A 25,803-nucleotide genomic window follows, 5' to 3' on the forward strand; every position below is an offset into this window, starting at 1 on the left:
AGGAAACGTCGAGACGTTGCTGAAGGTATTTTCGTGCAAGCGCGGGCTAGATATGAAGTCGCAAATGCTATTCACCCATGATTCCCAAGTACTTCGAAAATAAATCACCACAGCATATTGGCTACGGATTGCCAGCAATCGAAATCTCCAAGACGCCAGAGAGCGATGACGCAGGCAAGCAATAATCTTCCAAACTTTCTTTATTTTCGGGGAGGCTATCGGAATGATGTCTTCGCTGGGGAAACAGATGAAGCGTTCTAAGAGAGGGTAAGAGAAAACTGTCTCTTATCAGTCCTTCCACACCAGTGTTTAGGGTTAGCTTTCGGTGACTAGGGAGTTTCAGTAACCGCCCTATCAGGCAGGCAGGCTCCGTACGACACGAGCACAATTACGGCCCCTTTCGTATCGATTTTCTATTATACACCCGGCCAGCTGGGTAACGGTGTTTGTGATAAATCTCTCGTGTTGGCGCGAGGCAGATAGGTAGAATAGTGTGATCAGAGCTGCCTGAGAGAACAATACGGCGCTCGGACGGGTGCAGGAGCCGGGAACAGTCGGATTTGATACAGACTCTAGTGACGTCTATTGCCACTTCCTTTTATCAGTGTCGGAAACACTTTAGTGATCTCAAAGCTATTTAGTGCACCTTTCCCTTCGTCGTCCCCCACCACCCTCTCGATGCCAAGCTGAAGAGACGCGAAAAGTACCGCCAATTGTTAGAGCAAGTGCTAAACGTTTAAGGGCAGTCGTGTGGAGTTGAACTTCAAATGAGTTAACGACGACAACGATACATAACTAATTTGTCTGGAAGTGTGTCAGATCTACGCGAGCCACTCCCTAAAATCAAGACGAGCGTTTTTCCGTTTAATGGATCCTCTTCGTATAAAGCTGGAATGCTCTTAGTTATAATAATAACTAAAATGAGGGAACCTTATCAACCTGAGGGCATCAAATTTTTAAATTCATTACCCGTCATGCGTTTTTTTCTTCTTCTTAACATTTCGAAGGTGACCTCGAGGGATGCGTCAGTTCCTCTAATGATTTGACGCTCATCTGGGATTTCAATGTCATCCTTGGACTCTGTTAATCAATACCGCGAATGCTGAAGACGATTTAAATATTTCTCGTGCCGACAGCGAACTGAAAAGTAATCTTTGTGTGTATTAGCGCACGACGAAGTCCGCTTGAGCAACACGAATTCAGCGTAGTTCGAGAAGACTGAAAGGTTCCCCTCAAAGACTAGCAGGGATTACAGTCTGCATGGAAGCTTCGACAAAAGGGTACCAAAAATAAAACTGAAATAGGAAGCGGCGAAATGAAACTTCTCTGGCATAAACAAGTAATTTCTGAAGCTCTGGATTTGCATAACAAGCAGCTTCGTTTGCAACAATTCTTGCGAAGTTAGCGACTGCGATCTTTTCATCGTGTCCAAGGAGAAAGTACGTACTTTCCATAGATGCTTGGAAACTTTCTACGTTGCCGAAGCGAATGTAATAATAAAAATTTTAAATCAGTACGCTGTATCTTGATGGCATTGACTACGACAAAAAGACAAGAAATAATTTTTGATTAGAATAAAATTCAATAAGTACCCACACTGATAGAATGTTATGTTACTCAAGATTATTCAAGCCACCATAATGTAGGTCTGAATAGAGTGTGTTGAGCATGGAAGTGCTTATCCTCCCCCATGTGCAGATTCTTCACAAAATATGTCACTCGCTCTTCTGTATTTCGAATAAAGCTGTTGCGATGGATATTTTTAATTTATTTTTTTTCTGTATGGTGAAAGAATGTAGTTAATTCCCAACATAAAAAAGCATTCTAGATGTAAAAAGAAGAAAAAATTGTTCCGGGTGCGTACGTATAAAGTGGTCAGAACCCTGGCTAGAGCGTAGCACCACAAAAATTGTTCCTTTTGAGTACACCAGCCTCATCTAATTCGGTGCATTTTATTTTCCATCATATGTCACAGAAGCTGGTACAGATAGTCCAGTTAGTTTGTCGTAACTGCTCTAGTTGAGTATTGAAAAAAAGCATCGGCAAACATTCCAGTGCCATAACGAGTATTATGCGTTTGGGGAAAATGCTCACAAGACTTACAGAAAGTGGATCACATTTCTGAAATTAGCTTGACAACATTAAACTTCTTAAAGTGAAGAAGTTAAAACAGCATCATGAATGGATTGCATTCTTTAAGTTTTTACGTGCTAACCAAAGGGGTTTCCCCCCTCTGATTTTAACTATATATTATAACAGAATTCTGCATAGGGAAAATCATGACAGTGTGGGGAAGGATAGCGCTACAGTGCATGTTCATTATACATTATTTCTTTTCCTCTTAGGGGGACGGAAAATCACTTTGTGAAGAATGGAAATTAGGTGGCTAAGAATGAACAAATCCAAAGCACAAAACACCCACTGAATAGTTGAATATGAATGGGGTTAAAAGACAGTTCCTGAGCATTATAATATAAGAAAATCGCATTTTGATTTGATTGTCAATCAACTGTGTACCTCCATTTGCTTGACTCATTGAGAGTACGAGTAAATATTTGGATTCACTTCCATTATACAGCTGTTCGAGTCCTAACAGAAACAACGAAGCAAACGTTATTCTCACAGTTTTCTGTAATGCTAGTAACGAAACAACTACCGGTAGTAGAATCGTCTCCGACAAATGGGGGAGTATGCCTGTGTTACGCTTTAGTTGCTAGCCAATTAATTTCAAAGACTAGACAGGTTCAATCTCGATTAACATAGGCATCATTGAATGGCGTCATATGCTGTGGAAAGATTTTTCCATTCTCTTTACTAAGAAATAGCGGAGAACGTCAGCGCCGATTTAGGCTGACTGTTCTTTTGGCTGAAATCTGGCTGAAGCCTTGCTCATTCGCCCGGGAATAACGCAGCTATGTTCAGAGCTGAAATGTACTTTTCGTGGGAAAACATCACCTTGGAAATGAAGTCGTAGGTTTCCCACGCTGACTTAAAAATTCAATACAGTACAGTAATACGGTATTATTCCAAGAATTCTGTTCAGAACAAGATAACGTACTTAAATGTCGAACATTAGCACTGTCTTCAACGGCCGATTGTTTCCTCCACAGAAATCCCATCTTTGATTCCAACAGCCCATCCCATCACTTCATTTGGATACTCAGTGGCAGTCGTGCGTACACGATATTTTTCCATCGACATTAATTACAGAATAACCATGTTACGGATGTATTTCAACGGAAGTGATAAATATAAAAACAGTTACGTGCTACAGAAGGTTTACTAATAATGCGGAGCTCCAAAGTTCGAAGGGCCATTTCTTTCTACGTAAATTATTGGGAACTGCCTTCACTCAGTCAGAAACAACTGTCCTTGGTTTTTCAAAACGTGGGTTCGAATCCAGTCTACGACGCGAAGAGCTTTTATAAGTGCTAATGTCAGTGATGTAGAGGTCTTTTCTCCTCCATTAAGAAAAATATCATGTGGAGTTTTTTTTTTTTTTTCATCTCTTAGAAACTCGGGTTTTTCATTCCATGGGGGTGCTTAAGGGTCAAAGCTGTATAACTGAGAGGAGACCTCTGCATAGCTACTAAAGGAATGCGGAGAACCGACCAGGGCTTCTGACCTAATGTCCAATCCTCACCTTCTCATGGTGCACTCTGTTGGGTATCTACTTGGATACTGAACGAACGAGGATGGGCTGGCAATTTGGGATTTAGCCGACCAAATTTTATTCTTATTGGCTTAAACCAAAATACAAAATGATGGTACAACATGACAAAATTTCATGTCGGCTGGGGCATCGCCCAGTTAAACAAGGCCTCCATTGTTTTCGCCAGGGAACCAGGGCGAACAGTGAAAAGTCAGCTATTGGAACAAATCTGAAAACACACCCCAACTCAACATCACCAGAGTTAAAGAACATAAGAAGCCTGAATGGCAGAGAAATGGAGCTAGCTGAGGAATTAGATAAGTACCAGATCGACATAATAGGGGTGACTGAAACAAAAAAGACAAAAACTGGTGAGATCTTTTTGAGCAATAAATACAAAATGTAATATTCAGGCAATGATAATCAAGGAAAAGGAGGAGTAGCCATAGTATTCAACACTAAATATGAGGCTAATCTTCTTCAATGGCAGACAGTCTCAAGTGGAGTGATGTCGGCAAATATCAGAATGGGAAACTGGACAATGAGACTTATTTGTGCCTATGGTCCCACTAAGATAGAAGTGGAGGAATTTTTTGATGCTCTAGAAAAAGCAACTGACACAATGAAAAGGGAAAAGTTGGTCCTTGTTGGGGATCTAAATAGCAGAGTAGGAAATGATTGTGAGACATACAGAAATATTTTGGGAAAATTTGGAGAAAAGAGCAAAGGTAATAATAATGGCAAATATCTGTTGAATTTCTGCTCAGGACATGGACTGGTTATTACTAACACCATGTTCCAACATAAAAATGTGCACAAATTCACATGGAGAGAAGAGGCAAGGAATAAGGAAAGTCTCATTGACTATGTTATTGTTGATAGTGATGTTTTCTCCCTGGTGCAGGACACCAGAGTGTACAGAGGAATTGAAATTGTAAGTGATCACTATTTAGTCTTGAGCAGGATAAAATTGAATTTCGTATTGAAAAGAATAACATGTAAGAAAGTTTTAAAGCGAATAAAAGTTGAGCAGCTCTCAGATGTGAACTGTAGACTAAAATACAGAAAGATTATTGAAAAGAAAATGAAAGAGTTTGAGAACAGGAATCAAACCTTGGAAATTCAGTGGCAAACTCTGAAGAAAACATTGATTGATTCTGCCAGAGAGGTATGTGGTGAGGTTGTGTGCAAGGATAAAAAAATCAGAACTCCCTGGTGGACACAGGAAGTTAAAGAGGCAGTGCAGGAAAAGAAGAAAGCATATCAAAAGTTCCTGGCAAATAAGTCAGCTTTTACTCTTACAGAATACAGAGACAAATGAAAGAAAGCTAAACGGTGTGTAAAACTAGCTAAACAAAAGTCATGGGAGTACTTTGGCAAGAATATAGAAAATAAATATCAAGAAGGTGGCAAGATATTCTGGAGGTTGTTGAAGAAGCTTAGGAATGGAGGAAAGAGTGCTGTAAAAGGAGTTAGAGATGATAAAGGTGACATGAAAACCGGAGAAAAAGATATCCTGTAAGTATGGAGTAATTACTTTGAAAAACCTCTAAATGAAACAAGCAGTGATGACAGCATAGTAGTAAAAAACACTGACCAGGCATGTAGTCAGGAATACATATCCATACTTGAAGTAGAAAAAGCCATCAAAGGCCTGAAATGTGGAAAGGCAGATGGAGTAGATGATATTCGACCAGAAATGCTGAAGTATGGTGGGATAAGAGTCCTACAGTGGCTGCACTGCATAGTTCAGAAGGCCTTGACAGAGGGACGAATTCCCGATGATTGGAGTAGAGCTCTCATAGTACCCATATATAAAAAGGGAAATAAAACTGCATATGAGAATTACAGAGGTATTTCCCTACTGAGTGTTCCAGGCAAGATCTATGCAAGTATACTTGAGAAACGGTTGAGAAGAATTGTGGAAGAAAAGCTTGGTGAAGAACAAGCTGGATTCAGGCCAAATAGAGGCTATCAGGATCAGATCTTCACTTTACGACAAATAGTCGAGAAAGCATGGGAATATAACAAAGATCTGTATTTAAGTTTCGTCGATTTGGAAAAGGCATATGACAAGGTGCCAAGAGAGAAGCAATTCAATACGCTGCAGTTATATGGTGTCAATGGGGCATTATATCAAACAATACTTAGTCTTTATTTGAGTTGTGAGTCAGCAGTTAGAATTGAAGGAAGTACAGGAAGATGGTTTAATGTTAAATCTGGTGTGAGACAAGGATGTACATTATCCCCTGTGTTATTCATTATCTATATGGATCACATTAGGAAGGAAAGTGGTATTAAACATGATATCAAAATTGGAGATGATAATGTCAGCTCTTTGCTTTATGCGGATGATGTTATACTTCTAAATAAATCCGCTACAAGTCTGCAAGATTCTCTGACTAAATTGAATAGCTGTTGTAATAGATATGGTATGAAGGTCAGCAATAAAAAGACAAAGACAATGAAAATAGGCAGAATCATTGAAAATGTCAACTATGTTGTGAATGGAGAACCTGTGGAACAAGTAAAACATTTCAGCTATTTAGGCACGATGTTTACTGAAGATGGTAAATTAAATATAGAAATAGACAACAGAATCAGCAAAGCTGGTATGGTGGGAAGTCAATTGAATAATTCATATGGAATAAGAGAGAAATTAGTCGGAACACTAAATTAGCTGTATACAAGACAGTGTTCAAACCAGTTTTAACTTATGGATCTGAGAGCTGGGTCAGAAGTAAAACACTTGACCAAAGACTAGAGACCGCAGATATGAGAGTCCTGAGAAAGATTATAGGCGTGAACAGATGGCATCAATGGCAATATCATATTAAAAACGAGGATATTAGGAAAGAACTTGACATTGTCAAGTTCTTTCCTAATCAGCATCAGCATCCAGGAATGCGTTAGCAGAGCTAATCTCAGGTGGTATAGTCACTTAAACAGAATGGGCGAGGAAAGATTAGCAAAACAAGTGTTCTCTGCCAGGTTGGAAGGAAAACGACCCAGAGGAAGACCAAGATATAGGTGGATTGATACGGTACAAAGTGCCTTAGACGATAGAAATATAAGATCTGATAATGTTGGAATCTTGACGAGTAACAGACTGATTTGGAGGAAAATTGTAGATAGGAAATTAATAATGATGTAATTTTTTTCATGTAGTACTATCATATCCTGTACACCCCTTGAGGATACATGGCAGGAATTTGATGATGATAATGAAATTGGCAGACCAGTCCAAAGGAAGTCGAAGCTTGATTGGCGAAGTCACGAACGCACGTACTCTCCAACCAACAAATTGAAGGAGAGAGAGAGAGAGAGAGAGAGAGATTGAATCCCGCTATATGCATGCAGGTCACATGCATGAAGTCTTTAGGTGGCGGGTGAATTTCATCGTCCAATGTTAAACTACCACAACGCTTAATGGTTCCCCGAAATGACTGGAAAAAAGTTTCCTCTTTAGCTAGCCGAAAATACAGAAATAATAACAGACATAAAATAGTGAACAGATAACCTTAGTTGTTTCGGCTGAATTAAAACTATAATGCAAACCAAAGCTGTCTTAATTGAGCACCAAAGCGGTTCTATTTAAACTAAAATTTAGATAAACAAAATTTTAATAAAGGTCCTAAATACTAAATATAATCAAATCCTGTCCATTCAGTGCTGAGTTATTGTTTTAATGTCGTTTCATCATTTGCTACTCAACAGTCGTCAGATTTATAACAAATCAACAAATCTGCCCGGTGAGGGCGTAGCTATGGAAACTGAAAGCTCGCAAGGGATTCATAACTAAAAATTTCAAGTTTTCAGTTCAAGATATGAAAAACGTGGGTCGAAATTTATTCAATGAATCCAAGTAAAAAATATCAGCGACATAAAAATTGTTCTGAAATCACGAGTTGACCACGCATTATTTCACAAATATTAACAAGTGATTAAAACGGATTATTTTGATATCAAAAAGCCTGTTAACTGATAGATTTGTGATGTCATTTGTTACAATGCTACCGAGTTGTCCTAAAATCAAATGCAACATTAGAAATATTTGGAAACATTTGTTCGAATTGGAACTGACTGCAACTTGCTCAAATTGCTGCCATTTATAAGCTCTTTTCGGTGCTGCTTCGTCCCATTAAGTCATGTATATTCATCATTCGTCCCTGAATATGCTCGTTGCTTCGTACTCGGGCGTAATTAAAAGTAGCCACGAAGACAGTTCCAAGCAAGAGACATCGAAAACTTGTTTAATTAATAGAAATTCCATCACACTTAAATTCTTAGGGGCTCTTTGTAATTAGGACCACACTAGGAAACATTAGCGAGGCGCAGATGGCAATTATTAAAGTTGCCATCTGTTCCCTAGCACAGGTTCTAGGCAGAGGAAAAACAAGAAGATGCAAAAAAAAAAAAAAAAAAAAAAACCTACATAAAAATATAAAATGCCATCCATAGCGTGGCTCTTTCTTGCTGTAGTGAAATGGCGAGTGTTAAAATATGGCTGCTTTAGGAGTCACGTGTTCATCTGTTATTAAGGTGGATTGTCTAATTTGAAGTGAAAGTAAAAATTGAAATTGTCTAACCAGCAAGAACATCGACGATGACACTGTCCAAATGAGAAGCCATTGCGAAGCTCAACAGTTAATATAATTCTCGTTATTTATTTGGAGAAACGAAACGGTAGGATCTGTCCGTCCAAAGCGTAAACGACAACGGATTCAACTGAGCAGAAAAAAAAAAAAAAAAAAAGTTCATTTCGCCAAGAAATGCGCAAATTAAGTTCTGATCATCAGAAAAGAAGAACCGGGTAGTGCCAATAAACTACTCGATTTATTCATCATAAAATTTTCTTATTATAATAACCTGTAAAGAAGCTAAACGCACGAGCAGTCATAAATCTTGAAATGAAATTGGGCCAGCTGCAAGTACTCTAATTCTTCAAATTCCGGTTCATAAAATACATCGCACTCGCTACAAACTACTTTTTTTCAACAACCCGCCTAATGAACTGAAAATCTCATAAAAGGCAGTTATTCCCCGTGTGTTTGGACGATGCAAAGATTAGCAATAACGTTCGGTGATGATCTAGCTAACAAGCACATTTTATTCGTTTATTATTCATCTCATCTTTTTCTCTTCCATTCTGCTCCATCGTTTCCTCATCTAAAATTGATTTCGTCATATTCGCCCTCTCTCTTCCTAATTGCTTCATCAGCTTCCGATAACCAAGAATCGGAGTGCTCATTGTCATTTAAAATTGGATTTTGTCTAGAAGTGAAACTGGCGCAGATGATTGCCTGCAAAACTCTGCTTAGAAAGATGTTAAGAAAAAGTTCGCTTTTAATTCAAAGATTGCACTTTCTGCAGAATAACAAAGCAATCTGGATGCTGTGTGTGTGTATTCTGTACTGAAAGTGTAACCCCCCCCCCCAATTAAGCCAATTCAAACAGATGCACGGAGGAATTTAAATGAAATTCAATAATGAAAGTTTATCCACGTGCAATTTAAATCAGGGACACAAACTTTTGGTGTCCCCCCCCTCCAACTGTTACTACCGGATTGTTATCACAAACTTAACGCCGCCTCTAATTTGTAGTAACTCACACTCAAAGTGACTGGTTTTATATTTATTCGCAATTAGATGCAATTAAGTCGTTTTTGATTCAACGTCGAAATCTAAGCCTGCAGCGTATTTGTAAAAATAAATAAATAAAACATAAGGCATCTCTTTAAAATAAATTGCCGTATATGTTGGCGTATAAGACGACTGTCAAATACTACAGAAAACCCGTCGAAATCATGGGTCGTCTTATACGGAGAGTATAAAAAGGGAAGCTTAATTTCTTGGATGAACATTTAGGTAGTTACAATACATCGTTATATAAGAAAACAGGCAGTGTTTATAAACAAATCAGATAAATTTATTTAAAATATTACAATACATGTAAGTCTTAAAAAACAAATAATAATTATTAACCTCAATTTTCATGTTAATTTTCTTCATCTGTTGAAAATAGTTCTTCAGATTCATTGTTTAAATGATCATCATATGGATCCCAGTTCGAATCCGGTGAATCGATTTCGTTTTCATCGTCATCCCACAACAGATCATCTTCCGTACCATCCATAAGATTAGAGATACAACCTTTTTAAATGATTTTATTACGCTCTCTACTTTTACTTTATTCCATGCTTTGATCACAAAATTGCACAACATATCGAGTGATGCAGCGCGCATAGATCCCCCGTTCGTAAATGATTTTTCGCCATTCAACACCCAATTATTCCACTCTTCTCGCACGTGATCTTTAAACAGTTTGCTCGAACAGACGTCTAGTTGCAATATAGAAGTTAAACCAACTGCTATAACAGCAATTTTTGTGGTATTTTTTTCTAGAAGACTTAACATTCTCAGTTAAATGACTACGAAACATATCCCATACTAATAAACCGCGTTTATTAGTATGGGATATACTAATAAACTTCATTATATCGCCTGGTCGCGTGTTCCACACATTATTTATTCATTATTTCACACCATTTTCCTCCATCCTTTTTCGTGAAAATGCACAAAAACACCTGTAGGAAAGTTTATCTTAGGTTCAGTTTTACGTTTGAAGATGATCACTGGTTTTAACTTTGTTCCATCAGCCAAACATGACAACACAACCGCAAACCTTGTTTTTTCATGAGCTGTACTTCGAACTAGCACACTCTTACTACCTTTAGACTCCACTGTCTTATTGCTTATCATATCAAAGCTCATAGGAGTTTCATCCACATTTCCAATATTTCACAATAGAAATTTATGTTCTTGTCTCAACTGAACAATAAATTTATGGAAACTGGTAAGTTTCTGGTCAAGATCTGCTGGTAGTTTTGAGCAATTTTCGTTTTTTTTTGTCGTATTACCAGATTTTGTGTGTTCATAAAACGATTACACAATCCTGAAGTAGCTTGAAATTCTATACTTTCATCCCGATTCAATCTTGACCATTTTAGTGCATATACTCTAATCATATTTCTTGTAACAAGATAGCCATTCTGCCTTTGTTCGAATATCCATTCTCATCGCACATTTTTTTTTTGGCATTTTTTTTTTTTTTTTAAATATCTTCTTTCTTCCTCCATTTTCTTACCATCTTCTCGGTTATGTCAAACTTTCTTGCAGCAGCACAGTTATTAGTTTGCTTTGGCATTTCAATTACCCTTATTTTAAATCGAGCTTCGTACTTTCTTCGTTTTGTTACTGGTTCCACGATTTTAAATGATAACAATTAATAATCCTAAAATTAAAAAAAAATGCAAAATTAATAATTAATTAAAATTGGGGCTAATCACTTAATTAGGGTAATTCGCGTAAATACTAAATCTATGCAAAAAAAAATAATAAGGGATATGCATCGTTATAAAAATAACGGATATAACAATACTACCTAACGTTGCATTAACACAAGAAAGAAGAAACTGGGGGGTCGTCTTATACAACCAACATTAGCCTAAAATTTAGGCCTCGTCTTTATACGCCGACGTATACGGTATTTCAATTCGATAAGAAATTTTTAGTTTCCAAATAATTTTTCGATGAGAACCGATCATATTTCCCGTCCCTTGCACGGAGTTTACTACCTGCCAACTTGAAATTAATCGAATTTCAGATTAAAATAATTGAACAATTTTCTTCCCTTAAAAGGACTCAACGGCATCATTTCAGTTCGGAAGCTTGGGAAAATCGTCCTCCCCCCCCCCTCAACTTCACCTCTCACAATCGTCGAACACGTTGTCATGATGACTTGCTAGATAAAAGGAGACGAACTTCACTATAACTAAGTTAGAATCTATTTCTAATTTGTACTCGTATTGTGTGCTTTACGGTGAAATAATTCTGTTACGGAATTAGAAACCGAGAGCAAAAAATAAATAAAAAATGCCCACTCGTGGCAAACCTCGCCTAATTCTGAAATTATTTTCAAAAATGTCGCTTTTTTCTGCATTAAAGCGATCATATTCACTCGACTGAAATTAGTTGTGTTATTGGCGTTCCTTTTACCGAAGAGAATTTATTATATTGTCCCCCATAAAAGCTAGCAAAATTTGACTGGGAAATTAATTATAATTAATTTATGAGTTATTTTATAAGAATAAAAATTATTATTCGCGTGTAAAACTATATATGCATACATAACTATGCATTAAATTAGTATTATAAGGCGCCTCCATGGAGTCCAACGACTCATCGCGGAAGACCCAAATTTTATTCTTCCCGTGTAAAACCAATAACATTAATAAATAAAGGTTTTTAACTTGTGGAGAATTGCAAGCTGAGCATTTAAATGAAATACATCAAGCCAACTAGTTACATTCAGCATATTTGTGAAAAACAAAGCATTTTAATCAGGAGGATATTTCAGAAATTTGAAATAAAATATCCTCCCTATTAATAAAAGAAAGAAGTGTTAAGCAATTATTAAACCTAGAAATACCCAGAAAATATTTCTAATTTCTTCGAAATTCTCGCTATGCGAAATTGTGGCTTATTTTAGAAATCAGGAAATCCTTGTGCGGATTAAAATATAGCACTAATGGTCTATATGCGAAAGTCACTTGACTAACTCTCTCTCTCTATGCTGAGATCTTCTTCTTCTTCTTCTTCTTCTGCAGCTTCTCCCACTTAAGTGGGGTCACTGTTTATTATGAGTCTCCTCCATACCTTCCTGTCTTGGGCTGTCACCACATCCAAGTTCTTCATCTTCAAGTCCTCTTCTACCAGCTCCCTCCATCTCTTCTTTGGCCGCCCACGCTTCCGCCTTCCTTGCACATCCATCTGCATGACCCTTCTTCCCACATATTCGTCCTCCCTCCTCATCACATGACCAAACCATCTCAACCTTGCCTCCTGTATTTTCGCTCCTAAGTTCGTAACTTTCACTGTTCCCCTGACATAATCATTTCTCAGATGATCCTTTCTGGTCACACCGCACATCCACCTAAGCATTCTCATCTCTGCTACTTCCATCCTGCTAATGTTATTTTTCCTCAGGGCTACAGTTTCTATAGCATATGTCAGTCTGGCCTCACTACTGTCCTATAAATTTTGCCTTTCAGATTGATCGGCACCCTCTTATCACATAACACTCCAGCCATCTCCCTCCAGTTCCTCCAACCTGCTTGTATCCTGCATCCCACTTCCTTCTCACCTCCTCCATCTTCTTCCACTGTCGAACCTAAGTATCTAAAGTCTCTCACCTTCCTGATGACATTTCCTTCCAGCTCCAGGTCTGTCTCCTGGCCACCGCCCACTGCGCAACACATATACTCTGTCTTACTTCTGCTCAGTCTCATACCTCTCTCTTCCAGTACTTTTCTCCATCTTTCCAGTTTAGTTTCCGCTTCTTCTCTTGAATCTACACACAGCAAGATGTCATCTGCATACAACATTGTCCAAGGTGCATCTTCTCTCACCTCCTCTGTTACCACCTCCATCACAATATTAAACAGAAACGGACTTAATGCTGACCCTTGATGCAAGCCAACTGTTACTTGAAAACTTTCTGTCTGTCCCAAACAGGTCCGAACACTTGTCTTCACATTTCTGTACATTTCCTGCACCAACCTGACATATTTCTCCGGCACCTTCTTCTCCCTCAGACACCTCCAGACTTCTTGCCTTGGCACTCTATCGTATGCTTTCTCCAGATCAATAAATACCAGATGTAGCTCCCTTTGTTTCTCTCGATATTTTTCCATCATCTGTCGTAACCCAAAGATAGCATCTGTTGTTGATCTTCTAGGCATGAAGCCAAATTGTTCCTTTGCAATCTCCACCTCCTCCCTCAATCTACCATCAAGAACCCTTTCTAGGATCTTCATTGTGTGGGACATCAACTTTATTCCTCTGTAATTTTTACAGTCTTGTGCATCCCCTTTACCCTTGTAGATGGGAACAAGAGTACTCTCCTTCCATTCCTCGGGTATATTTTCCTGTTGGCAAACTTTCATGAACAGGTCCCACAGCAGGTCAATTCCCTCTTCCCCCAGTGCCTTCCATGCCTCCACTGGAATTCTGTCGGGGCCCACCGCTTTTCCATTCCTCATCCTCTTCATAGCCTCCGTCACTTCCATTCTACTGATGTTCTGCACCATCCCCTCAGAAGGCTGCCCATCTCCTCTGTGAGTCCTTGCATTTTCCTCATTCAGAAGTCCCTCAAAGTATATTTTCCATCTGTTTCTTATTTCCACATCCCTCCATAATACTCTTCCTTCAGCATCTTTGATCTGCCTCACATGTAAGATGTCCTTAGCTGCTTTATTTCTACATTTCGCTAGTTGGTAAATTTTTCTTTGTCCTTCCTTTGTTTCTAATTGATCATACAGATCTTGATATGCCATGGCCTTCGCCTGTGCCACAACTCTCTTGGCTTCTTGCTTTCTCTCTTTGTACACCTCTCTGTCCTCTTCCACTCTTGACTCATCCCACTTCTGCTTTGCCTTCCTCTTAGCTGTCACTGCCACTTGTACATTATTATTCCACCACCAACCCTCCTTCTGCTCTCTAATCTTTCCAGATGTCTCACCAAGCACCTCGATTGCACAGCTCAGGATTACTTTTGAATTATGTTTCCACCAATCTTGTACACTTTCCAGTCCATCCGAAATCCTCTCTAACACCCTCTCCCTAAAATGATTCCTCACACTCTCTTCTTTTAAGCGAAACCACTTAATTGTCTTCATCCCATGGCAACCAGAAGTTCTTATCTTCGATCTTAATTTAAAGTCTGCGCACAGCAGTCGGTGTTGTTGTGCTACCTGATCTGTTGGAATTACCTTACAATTTGTCACAACCTTAAGATGTTTTCTTCTAGTCAAAATGTAGTCAATTTGTGAGCTGTTGTTACCACTTCTAAATGTTATCAAATGTTCTTCCCTCTTGAAGAAAAACGAGTTCACAATTGCCAGATCAAATGCTACTGCAAAGTCCACAACCCTCTCTCCTTCCTGGTTCATCATTCCCACTCCGTGGCCACCATGCACCCTTTCATAGTCTCTATTCTGTCTTCCTATGTGCCCGTTCAAGTCTCCTCCGACAATCACCATCTCATTTTCTTCCAATTCCCTCATTTCTTCATCTAACACGTTCCAGAAATCATCTTTTTCCTCTGCTGTACAACCAACTTGCGGGGCATATACACATAATACGACCACCCGCTCTTCTCCAAGACCCACTTTCATTCGCATGATCCTGTCGTTCCTTCTACCCACGTCCAGTATTTCACCCTTCATTCTGCCACACACCACAATTCCTACACCATTTCTTCCCTCGTTATTCGCTCCAGAGTAGAACAATTTATATCCATCTCCCAGTTCCTTTGCCTTTCCCCCTTTCCACCTTGTCTCCTGCACACATAAAATGTCCAACTTCCTCTTCCTCATCATGTCTGCCACCTCTCTTCCCCTTCCAGTCATGCTTCCAACATTCAGTGTTCCCACTCGCAACATCCTCTCCACCTGCTGGGCTCGCTTCTTTAACCGCACCCGCCCTTGATGCGGTAGCCCTCGTCCACTTCTCACAGCTGTAGGGCGATGTGGCTGCGCGTCGCTTAAGGGGTACGCCCTAGCCATTATATCATTTTCTCTTCGACTCATAATCATAGTTTGAGTTGGCACTGAAGTTTTACGACCGGATGCCCTTCCTGACATCAACCCTCGCATTTATCCGGGCTTGGGACCGGCACCTATTGAGGCTAGCTTGCCTCCTTCGGTGGCTGCATCAGACGAAATGACTTAGCAAGATAGGAAAGACTCACCCCTAGCCCTCGAATACTCTAATAGCATCAGGGGGAAGGAGCAAGGAGAGGAGAAAGAAGCAAAGAAAGAAGAGGAGGGACCAGTCTACAGAATAATATAACAGATATATATTACATGAAGTAAGGCATGGTCCAGCATCAGGTACCTCGGGTTTGCCATGCCCGTACTCACTAAAGTGAGCCCTTGAGGGAGATCATGCTGAGATCAATATTTAATATTGACAACTGAGATCAGCGTTTATTATTAAATTAAAACTAAACTACTAATATTAAATTCAGTATCACTGAAACGGGTTAAACGTTCTTTGCTATGAAATACTCCTCCTTGTGTGACAAACTAAAAATCCTTGCAAATAAAGTTGGTTAGGCAAATTAAGATTCAACTTGATATAATTAAATACATTAAAGTTTCGTATTTAAGTCAGGAATCCTAAAAACAAATTTAAAAAAAATTGAAAACTAAAAAAAACAAATTCAGAACACGAGAAGACAGAACTGCGATTAGCTATCACGTGACCTACTCGCGTTTGCATCCCGCAGCGTAAGAACTTCACGAAATTGCCCGATCAGTGTTCGTTACTCTCCCCCCCCCCCCTATCGCAGGTAGGGCCTTCAAATTCATGTAGCCGAAGGTAATGACATTTCTCGGTTTTCCTTTTTTTGGGGGGTGGGGGAAGTCAGACCCTTAATATACAGGGTCTGCCTTCTCCCTCCAATGAATAAATATACTGATATAAATTTCTATAATTAATATTAGCACTCGATTCATATAACTTTTTAAAATATTCAACATTGTCTACGTAAGAGGAATATTTTTTTTTTAGGTTAGCTTCTTTATTTAAGCCATTTGTATTTATGCTTGTGGTCGTGTCATTCTAATCCGATTTTCTTAGGATGCACTTCCCTCTACGAAATTACGGAGAGGAGCGAATATTAAGAAAATTAGCCATAAAATGCAGACAAACACGGAGTGAAAAACCTTATTGAAATCATTATCGCGTTTAATTCGAAGGTTTCACATTTAACTTGATAGCAAATATTTTGTTTTCTTACAAATGATAGAATAAAACAGATGGGACGTTTATAGCGTGCGCGTATGTGGAGTTCAAAAAAGACCAATTCATACTGAAGTGCACAACTGATATTCGAATTTTGTTCTTAAATGGTTGTCCGACCGACCGTGTGGAAAATCATTCTGATGATTTCATTTTTATCGCGAACAAAAAATTAAATGTCTTTAAATTACGAAATAATTCGACCGGCCTTTTCTTAAAAGTCTATATCATCTCTCCTCAACAGGATTACTGATATTAATATGAATGACTGGAGTCAAACAAGACAACCATGGAAGAAATCGGAGCACTAAATCTGCTGCACTGACAAGCCGAGTGCCTACAATAACCCTGGACCAGTCAGGCTGGAAACACTCTCCCGTTTCGAACATAGCTTCTGGGAAAATTCAACCGGTCCACCCCGAGCCTAGTTTTCCAGATGGATTAGGCCCATCTTGTCCTGTTTCGAGACCCGTCCATCACCCAGGAGCTAGGCAGGCACCGTCTGTGGTAAACGGCACACAGATAGGACCTGTCTCACGACCCATGCCAGGCCCGATGACTCATCACCCTCCGGGGTCCACTGGCATTCCACACTCGTCGCCGATTCCTGGACACATTCCCCACATGCCCGACGGACGACCGATAGACCATGGGTAAGTACTCTGGTTCTTTCTTTTACCATAAACAAAACTTAGCTTTCCTTAAATGATGAACAACACATAGGTTGAATTAAACATTTAAATTGTTTCTAAATGAAAGGATAATTTAAGGTTAAAAATGCTATTAAAATGTCTTTTATAATGTTACTTAGAAACCATTCGCTCTTTTTCATGTTAAGTCCTCACTTTTCAACACACCCGTTCTGAAATAAATCACACTGAAAGAGGCAAAGCAGATGCTGTCTGGAAATTATATTATTTTTTACGATGTTTGTTTGTGCATAATTGCCATTCGCATTGTGCTTCTTTGTGTGGTGCAGTGACAGGGGTCTGTTAAAGCGGTCGGGAGAAATCCTCCTTTGGCCATAAATTCGAAGGCTTTATAAGATTTAAAGTGAGGACGCATCGTCTGAATCATTGTCAGGATACTTCTCAGAAGCATTTTGACGAGATTACACATCTTCAAACTCGAATGGTCGAAAAAACACGCGAGAAATGCTGTGTGAAGGAGATATGCATCCTCCTTCCAAGCAGGAGTTCCAGAACAGAGGCACATTTAGCTACACTGACATAACAGAAAATTTTGACTTTCCTGATGCAGGCACCAAATCCATCTCAATACGACATGCCTTATGGATCGCTCACTGCTGTACCAGGTCCGACTACTCATATTCCAGGATGTAAAAGGCAGATTCAGATTATGTATATGCTTGAGTGGAGGAGTAAACGAAAACCCCGAGACAAAAACAGCACCGAAATTGGATGCTTGTGATGAGCGAACGATTCAACACCTCGTAATGTGCCAGTGGACGGCGACCTTACCTGTCGAATTCACCGAATCTCCACATCATCTGAATCTGCATACTCTACTCAGGAATACCTTGCAGGCATTATGGTTGCGTGTCGATAAGAGCCTCATTTGGAAGCAGAATCGGTATCACTACTGTTGAAGGCGGTCAATTATTCAGTGTAATACAACCCAAGTTTAAAGCCAAAGATTCGATTAACAGAATTTATGAAGGATTCTCATTGGAAACGTTTGTAGCCAGTCGAGGATTCAGTTGAAGTGTTCAAAATCAAAGCTGAAGCAGTTGCGGCCATAACGAGAATGAGTTGCGACTATTAACTGGATGTGTTCATTAGCTAGTTGGTGGTGTGGTAACAGGAGAAAAAAAATGTTGCGAAGCTATTACGGCAGATGAGAGACCTTCCTGAATTATTCGAACTTTGGCAGTTTTGTGTGTGCGTGTGTAAGACCAGCTAAGTTAGAATAAAGCGTAGAAAATCTTGCTCTCGGTATTCAAGCTTTCTTTCCACAGAAATATAATCTTTTTATTCCCACTTAAGACACAGAAGCCAAAGAACTAGGTAAAATTGAATTTGGTAAGCTCTAAACTGAAATCGGCTAGCAAATATTAAATGGACTAAATTTTTGATAGCGAGGATAGGGGTCAACTATACGTAACTGCTGGTGATATTTTAACAAGTTATAAAGAGTATGCGCAGAGGGAGAAAAACATGCTGTCAACTGGATGCTTTTGCATACTCAGAAATCCCAGCATGAGTGCGCGCGAACAAAACGATCCCTGATTAATAAAATTCAGACTCTGCTTTCACGTCATAATCGCTGAGCACTATTCCGGTGTGCAGTTCAATCAAAAGATTAGGTCAAAAATGTTTATATATTGAAGTAAATGTTGCCCATTTGAAAAAAATTAAACTCAATTTGGAGATCAATCTTCCTGACATTCATTAATTCTTGTCACAAAATTCCATTTCGTTAACGTCGTTTCCACGCAAGAAAAAGACTTCCTGGACCATAATTAGTGGTTCCATAAGTACAATATTATCAATGGCTTTCCATCCTAAGTCAATAATAAGAAAGGCAGTTAGCTTTGTCTTTCTGAATAGCCTGGCCTTTCCACACCCACTGAGTTCTGTCAGCGATGAGAATGACGAATTCAGAGCCACTTTGTCTGAAATAATTCTTAGATTCAAGTGGGTCATCATCTGGAGTGAGACTAATCAAGACGACTGACACTCGCTGTCCTCAAACCCACCGAAGTGGAGGAGGGTGGCGAGATGTTATCGTCTTAAAACTCGTCATCGATTTAATGGAATGAAATTAAAGGTGACAGGAGAGACATGATATATTTAAAACACAGGGACATGGAATCCTTTTCTGAGCCATCTGCAGGTCAAACCATGATTTGATGTGCCACACCTTATTTTCTACAGCTTGCACAGTAACACAAAAGTCGATGGAATCACGTGGTTATCAAATAAGTCCTCTGTTTGTGCAAAACAGGAAATATGGATTTGTTTGATTATAACATTTTTTCCCAAGCCAGTTGTGTTGCTAATGACAATACGAAGTCAATCTGCATCTGAAACACTAGTTTCAGAATGATAATTCTCACTTTCCTACTTTTTCGCTCATAAAAACACTTTAATTACTGTCTTAATAGTAGTCATCAATAGTTGATAAACGGTAGCACAGTGGATGCGGGGGGGGGGGATCCACAGTTTGCTACTGAAAGTGGGATAACTGTTTGTTTTTCAGGAAGGCGGCTATACATTCATACACTGGTTTGTGCAGATTTCCCTCGAAACCATTTGATGTAAAATTGGAATTTTCTGGCCAAATATACAATGATCCGAGCAGAGAGAGAGAGAGAGTAGGAAGTTGGATTGCAGTTTAGAAGCGGCAACTTGGCTAAAAGCAGAAACAGCAATCCAAATCATGATTCCATGAAACCTTATTTTCTACAACTCGCACAGTAACACAAAACTCTACGGAGGCATGTGTTGGCTGCTAAATAAGTTTTCTGTCATTAGGAGGTTGGGTTGAAGTTTAGAAACGGCTACTTGACTAAAAGCAGGAACAACAATCCAACCGATAAAAATAATACTGTATCTGCCAAGAAACTGAGTCCAAACTACACACCAATCGTTTGCGTTTTCAGTACCTGACTACTTTTTCCTAAATATATACGATCATTTTATTTTCTAGGACTAACTGGTAGATAAAATTCATAAGTTATCATGAAGAGATAAGGGAGAAAAACTTTCTAAACCCATAGTTCTTCCAAAGTGGGCTTGCATAATTGGATTTGATACTTCGGTTTTTGAAACCTGGTCATTCCTATAACCAAAATAGCAGACCGGTAATATTCGAACCGGCTAGTTGCATCCATAACCTTAATGCAGTGGTTCTTAACCGGTGTTCCGAATTGGTTACAAGTTTTCCGCCGGTGAAAGATTACACAATTCTGAGTGCAATTGGCTACTCTGAATGAAATGTCGAGGAAATTATTTCCGTTATAACAGAACAATTAACAATATTGGAAGAAAAGATTTCAAGTTACTTTCCTTCCTTAAATACACACAATTATGACTGGGCACGAAATCCATTGGGCACAGTTGATACATCGCGTTGTGAATTTTCGTTACAAGAAGAACAATTCGTTACCTTCTCAACGGATCGTACCCTAAAAATGAAATTCTCTGAAATAACTCGTGCGGAATTTTGTATTTTCGTCCAAGCCGAATACCCAGCTCCCTCTCCTTCTCTCTCCACAAGAGAGACACTGAAAATTTTGCTAAGTTTTCAACATCGTATTTGTGTGAGGTTTCTCAGTATTAACCAATGTAAAAACTAAAACGCGTGAAAGACAGAACAAAGAGATGAGGGTATCCCATATTAGACCTGATACTGCTGAAATCTGCAAAAGCCGACCAGCTCAAGTATCGCTTTAAAATGAGTTCCATTTTTATAAAAGGGAAGTCCATGCATATGTTTATTAGTTTTATTACCCTCATGCTTTTGGTGTTCCCCAAATTTTTCTTATAATCAAAAGTGTTCCGTGACTTTCATAAGGTTAAGAACCACAGCCTTAATGATTTGTCGTAAGAGGAGTCGATTATTTTGCACAACTCGCTTTCGAATAGCCGCAAATGCACCATTCATGCAATGTCAATGGAGTTGCTTATTGACGATGGTGGAACTTGCAAGCAGAGGATTTAGCTTTACCAAGGACCTGCCTCTAGTCGAAATCATATGGCCCATGTTAACTTGTTAAAAGCAGCAAAAGAATAAAATACCATAGAATTTTCTAAAAGGCAAGTTTATATAATAAAATAATCTGGTGGGATTATGTCCACCTTGAATTCGAATAACTTAATGAGGTCGTGTTTATTCTCTTAAAAACAGTATTCTGCTCTGAAAAGAAGGAAATGTTTGTATCTCCTCGTTGTGGTCTCCAGCTAGTCAGAAATTACATAACATTTCTTGGGGGGATCCACTTCTGTAGGCCTGGAGTTTGTCACTGGGAAAGCGAGGAATCAGAAAAATATGATTAAGGGGGGCATTTTCCTCCCGGAGATTTGTTCTTTACAAAACTAGGAAGTGGTTAAGAAAATGTTCGACTAATCTTGGTTCGAAATCTAGCCGATGGTCACTCGGCATTCGTGTCAATTTTATTAATTCACGACACAGATGAATATTTTTTAAAATTAGACTTACTTGCTGGTATTGCATCTTCCGAGCACGAAAATCACACTACACGAACAGCAACTAGAGTGGGACTAGTTTAAGAATATTGTAATGGGCGACACTGGAACTCAAATCTTAATTGGCGCCATCTATAGATTTCTTATAATTTATATATAATATAGCGGTTTAAAAAAAAAAAAAAAAAAAAAAAAAAAAAAAAAAAACCAGTTATACCAAATTGTTGCTGTTCGTGTACTATGACAAATTATTTTCGTACTCTGAAAACGCTGGATATAATACCAGCAAGTTAAATGCATATTATTTTCTTATTAATATGTGTTGTGAACTAATACTGTTAAATAAACACGTAAACGGCCAACACATAAGCCCTTTCTACTCGTTTAGGTATTTATGTTATTTTGACCGTTCTTACCACACATGAAACGATAGTTCCGATTGAATTTCCCATTAAATACACTTATAATTAGGTTTCTCCGTTTAACCAACACCATTCCGATTCTCAATGAATAGAATATTGTGCAAGTCTGCATAGCCCAATAAATCTGAACTCTCCCCCCCCCCCCCTAAAGAATGAGCTGAACAACCCAACCAACTCTTAACCCTTAATATTCCCGTAGGCTTAAGCCGTTCATTGCTCTTGCATATGCTTATATTAGCAATCGAAATGAACAGGTTTTCATTCTGATTTTTAAGGACATTCTCTTGTGGCCGAGTATTCAGTTTTTCGAAAATAAAGGGACACACAAGAAGATTTTCCTTGCATCTAGTTACTCGCCCAAGAAACGAAGATGGAAAAATAAACTATTGTCAAATAAGGAGGCATAACTGAAAGGGATTGGAAAAATACCACTTCTCAGAGGCTGAAGTGGCTTGAAATACTTCCATGTTTGGTTTCCAGAGTAGGGATTCCAGGATTATCTAAAGAATAAACGAAAAAATTCTTAAATCTCCTACGGTAATAATGTACTACAGGTTTCCAACCTCTCGTGTGCGGAAGTTGCATAAAAAAATTGAACATTTTGGAAACAAAATCGCTTAAACAAGTTGCCTTTTTAGACAATGAGCTGTCTTTCTCCAGTGGAGGAGGAAATCCCTGCCACTTCCAGTGAAACTAGTTGAAATGACCGTATAAAAGTTCTTCCTTCCCTAGAGAAGATTCGAACCTGGTCCCTTTCTAGCAAAGCAAAACTTTCATTGCATCACAGAAGACATCAATTTTATTAGCTTTCTTAGAAAATGTAAATTCTGGTAAGCATGGATACATACTTCAAAGTTAAGTTTTCTTTGTAATCACCTATTCTGTATAACATAAATGTGTGGAGCACGAGCGTGGAAGACGTTCTTGTTTTAGTTTTACGCCAAACGACAGAGAGAGGAAGTAACTACGATAATTTAAATTGTCTGCGAAGCTGACTTGGAAGTGAAGGTCTACTGAAGGCATTTAAGAACAAGACCCGAACCACTATGAACTACATTAAAGGGATTATAATGGAGAAAAATTACACTTCTATCCTTCTTAAGAGTTACTTATTGGAACATTAAAAAATCCCGTCATAAATATATGTTAATGGGCCTGAAAAGCGAGAGAGCGAACACTCGGATCGATAGCAGAGTGTATAATTACAGAGAGAATGGTAATGACGCATAACAGATGCGAGGATACTGAAAAGAGCGCTTCCATTAACACCTCATTATTTGCTCGCAGTGAATGCAGGGAAAAGAAAGAAACAAAGAAAGGCAGCAAAGGAGAAATTGCGGAGCGGACTACACAAGAATGGAAGAAAATCATGTCAATATTATCACTGGAACCAGATACGGAAGTTGCAGATGAGTGCGATAAGCCGAACAGGAAAAAAAAATAACTGAATACAAACAGAACTATAAAATGCATGCATGCGAAATGATCTGATAATCAAAGAAGGGGAAATCCAACATCGGATACCACATCACAAACGATGGTTTTAGTTGATACTTCATCCCTTCAAATGATGTTCATATCTTTATGAAACAGAACTAAATAAACAAAACGCCTGCGTCGATCACCTTTTATCTTCCTGAATTTCGAGTAGAAATATTCGAGACAGAACTGCTAATATGACCTAGGTTAGAAGCTAATTCAGAGCACTGTCATTTTGCTGCCCCTATCAAGGCAAACACGACAATTCCCACGCTAAAATATATTTCGTACCCAGATCAGCTATTTTTCTCTCCCTCTTTATTCAGTATCGTATTCTAGATCATCTCCCGAATTCAATGGAAAAGACGAACGAACCCTTCCTTCCTTTTTTTTTTTTTTTTGATTACCTGAACACACACATTGCCAAAAATAAAAAAAAAAAGTAAGGAACAAATGAGCATTATGTACACCTATGTTAGTTTAAATCAGAGCCATATCGGTGATTCGATAAATATTGGCAGCAACAGTTGCACTGCCCCCCCCCCCTCCTCTCGCTAGCGTCTAATTGAAATCTGGTTTTATTGATGATTTCGAACACATGATGTCAACAAATAATCAGTAAATGGTTTTCGTGTAATGATCCTAGCGAGTCAACTCCCAATTTAAGTCTCCGAATCTTTAATAAATCTTATCTTTATATTAAATGCTGAATTGTTATTTCAGCTCTCGTTGCTATCAAGAAAACCAAGACATCTTAATTAAAACTTATGTATAGAGTTCCCTTTATCCTTCGGCATGCGAAGATCCGAAATCTTAATAAGAAGACTGTCCATATGATTCACGTAATCATCCCGACGATGCAAGCCATTAATTCAGGTCAAATAATCAACAGAACACTTTTTTTTTTTTTTTTTTTAAGTGTCATGGTTATATTTAGAATAGGGAGCATTTTCGACAGAGATGCTTCGGTGCACTCTTTTAAACTGGTCGGCGGGCTGAAGACATCCGAGAAAAGCCTATTGATAAATGTTTTCTTTACACAAGCAATCCGTTGTTTTTCATTCTTATCTATGTCTATTTAAGAAGTTTTATTAAAAAAGAGAAATCAAAGAAATTTGGATGATTCCATCATGTGAAGTGCGCGTCCTTTATATGACATTGTAATTCAGGGATCGAATTTAAAAGCCGTTTTCTGAAAGTGTTCTTGCACAGTTTTCAAAAATTATTTTGACTTTCTTATAATTTACGTATCCGCAGCTCAAACTTTTAAACACCATTTTTCAATAAGGTAAGTTCAAACAGTAAAGTCTGCATTAAATTTATGGAATTCGAATTAAAATCGAATTGTGATTAGGAATTCGTTTATGTTCACAGACCAGGCTTTCATATTCGTAAATGTAAGTAAGAACGGAGACGAGAAAAGAGCGCGCATCGGTAAGAAGAAGCAACTGTCTTATGGCTCCAGGCGACGACTATATTTCAATCCGAGAGAGAGAGAAACATAATGCCGCAATTGCTTACTTTGATTCAAAAAAGCACTGCGTTGGAAAATAACGCAGTAATCCTCCACGGCCCTCTCCCTCCCTTTTCTCCATTTTATTTAGCTGAAAGCTCTCACTGAGATTGCTTCTCGACTTCGTCTATCCACCGAAGCCGAGTGACCATATTCCAACTGAAATGTGTCCATTCCAAGCAAGGTAATAGGCGAAGCTATTAAAGAGAGAGGGATACTTCAGGCGTACGTGAAACGGAACTGAGTCGACTATTTACATATCGAATGACATATAAAGAAAGCGGTTGCACAATTTATTTACTGGTAGTTCCTTTCAACTATTGAGCACACACTGTGAATCACAGCTGGTCGTACGCCCCAAAAAGACGCCTTTTATTAAATGCTATCAAGTCCGATATTTGAAGCAGACAATCTTGACGACAGGCTTCTAGTACTCGAGGGGCAAAAGCACTTATTCGAAACAATCCACAGCAGCTAAGATGTTATTCCAGATGGGAAAATACCTCAATATCCTGATCAGATGAGGATTAATATGTTTGCGAGTTATCCCACTCTTTTTATAATTAATCTTGTTAACAGAATTCAAATTTAATCGAAGCGTTAGAAACAATTTATGTGGTCGATAGTACATGCTTAATTCAATATTTAAATATAACATCGGAAGAGGCATAAACAGAATGTGCAGCATAGCGATTAGAGT

General features: G+C 38.7%; 1 protein-coding gene across 3 annotated transcripts in view; it reads left to right on the forward strand.

The window, feature by feature from the left end:
• Positions 1 to 25,803, forward strand: part of LOC150106194 (LIM domain-binding protein 2-like) — a 607,136-nt gene that overhangs the window by 68,009 nt on the left and 513,324 nt on the right. For all 3 annotated transcript variants that reach the window (XR_016548352.1, XM_090393030.1, XM_090393031.1), the window contains exon 2: positions 16,763 to 17,171. Coding sequence is in view for 2 of the 3 variants with exons in the window: in XM_090393030.1 (XP_090249156.1) it covers positions 16,783 to 17,171 (389 nt within the window). In the remaining variant the exon portion in view is untranslated. The remainder of the gene's footprint in view (positions 1 to 16,762; positions 17,172 to 25,803) is intronic.

Source organism: Typopeltis vanoorti, chromosome 5 (assembly GCF_054136105.1).
Source record: "Typopeltis vanoorti isolate ZY-2024b chromosome 5, IOZ_Tvanoo_1.0, whole genome shotgun sequence".
Taxonomy (NCBI): domain Eukaryota; kingdom Metazoa; phylum Arthropoda; class Arachnida; order Uropygi; family Thelyphonidae; genus Typopeltis; species Typopeltis vanoorti.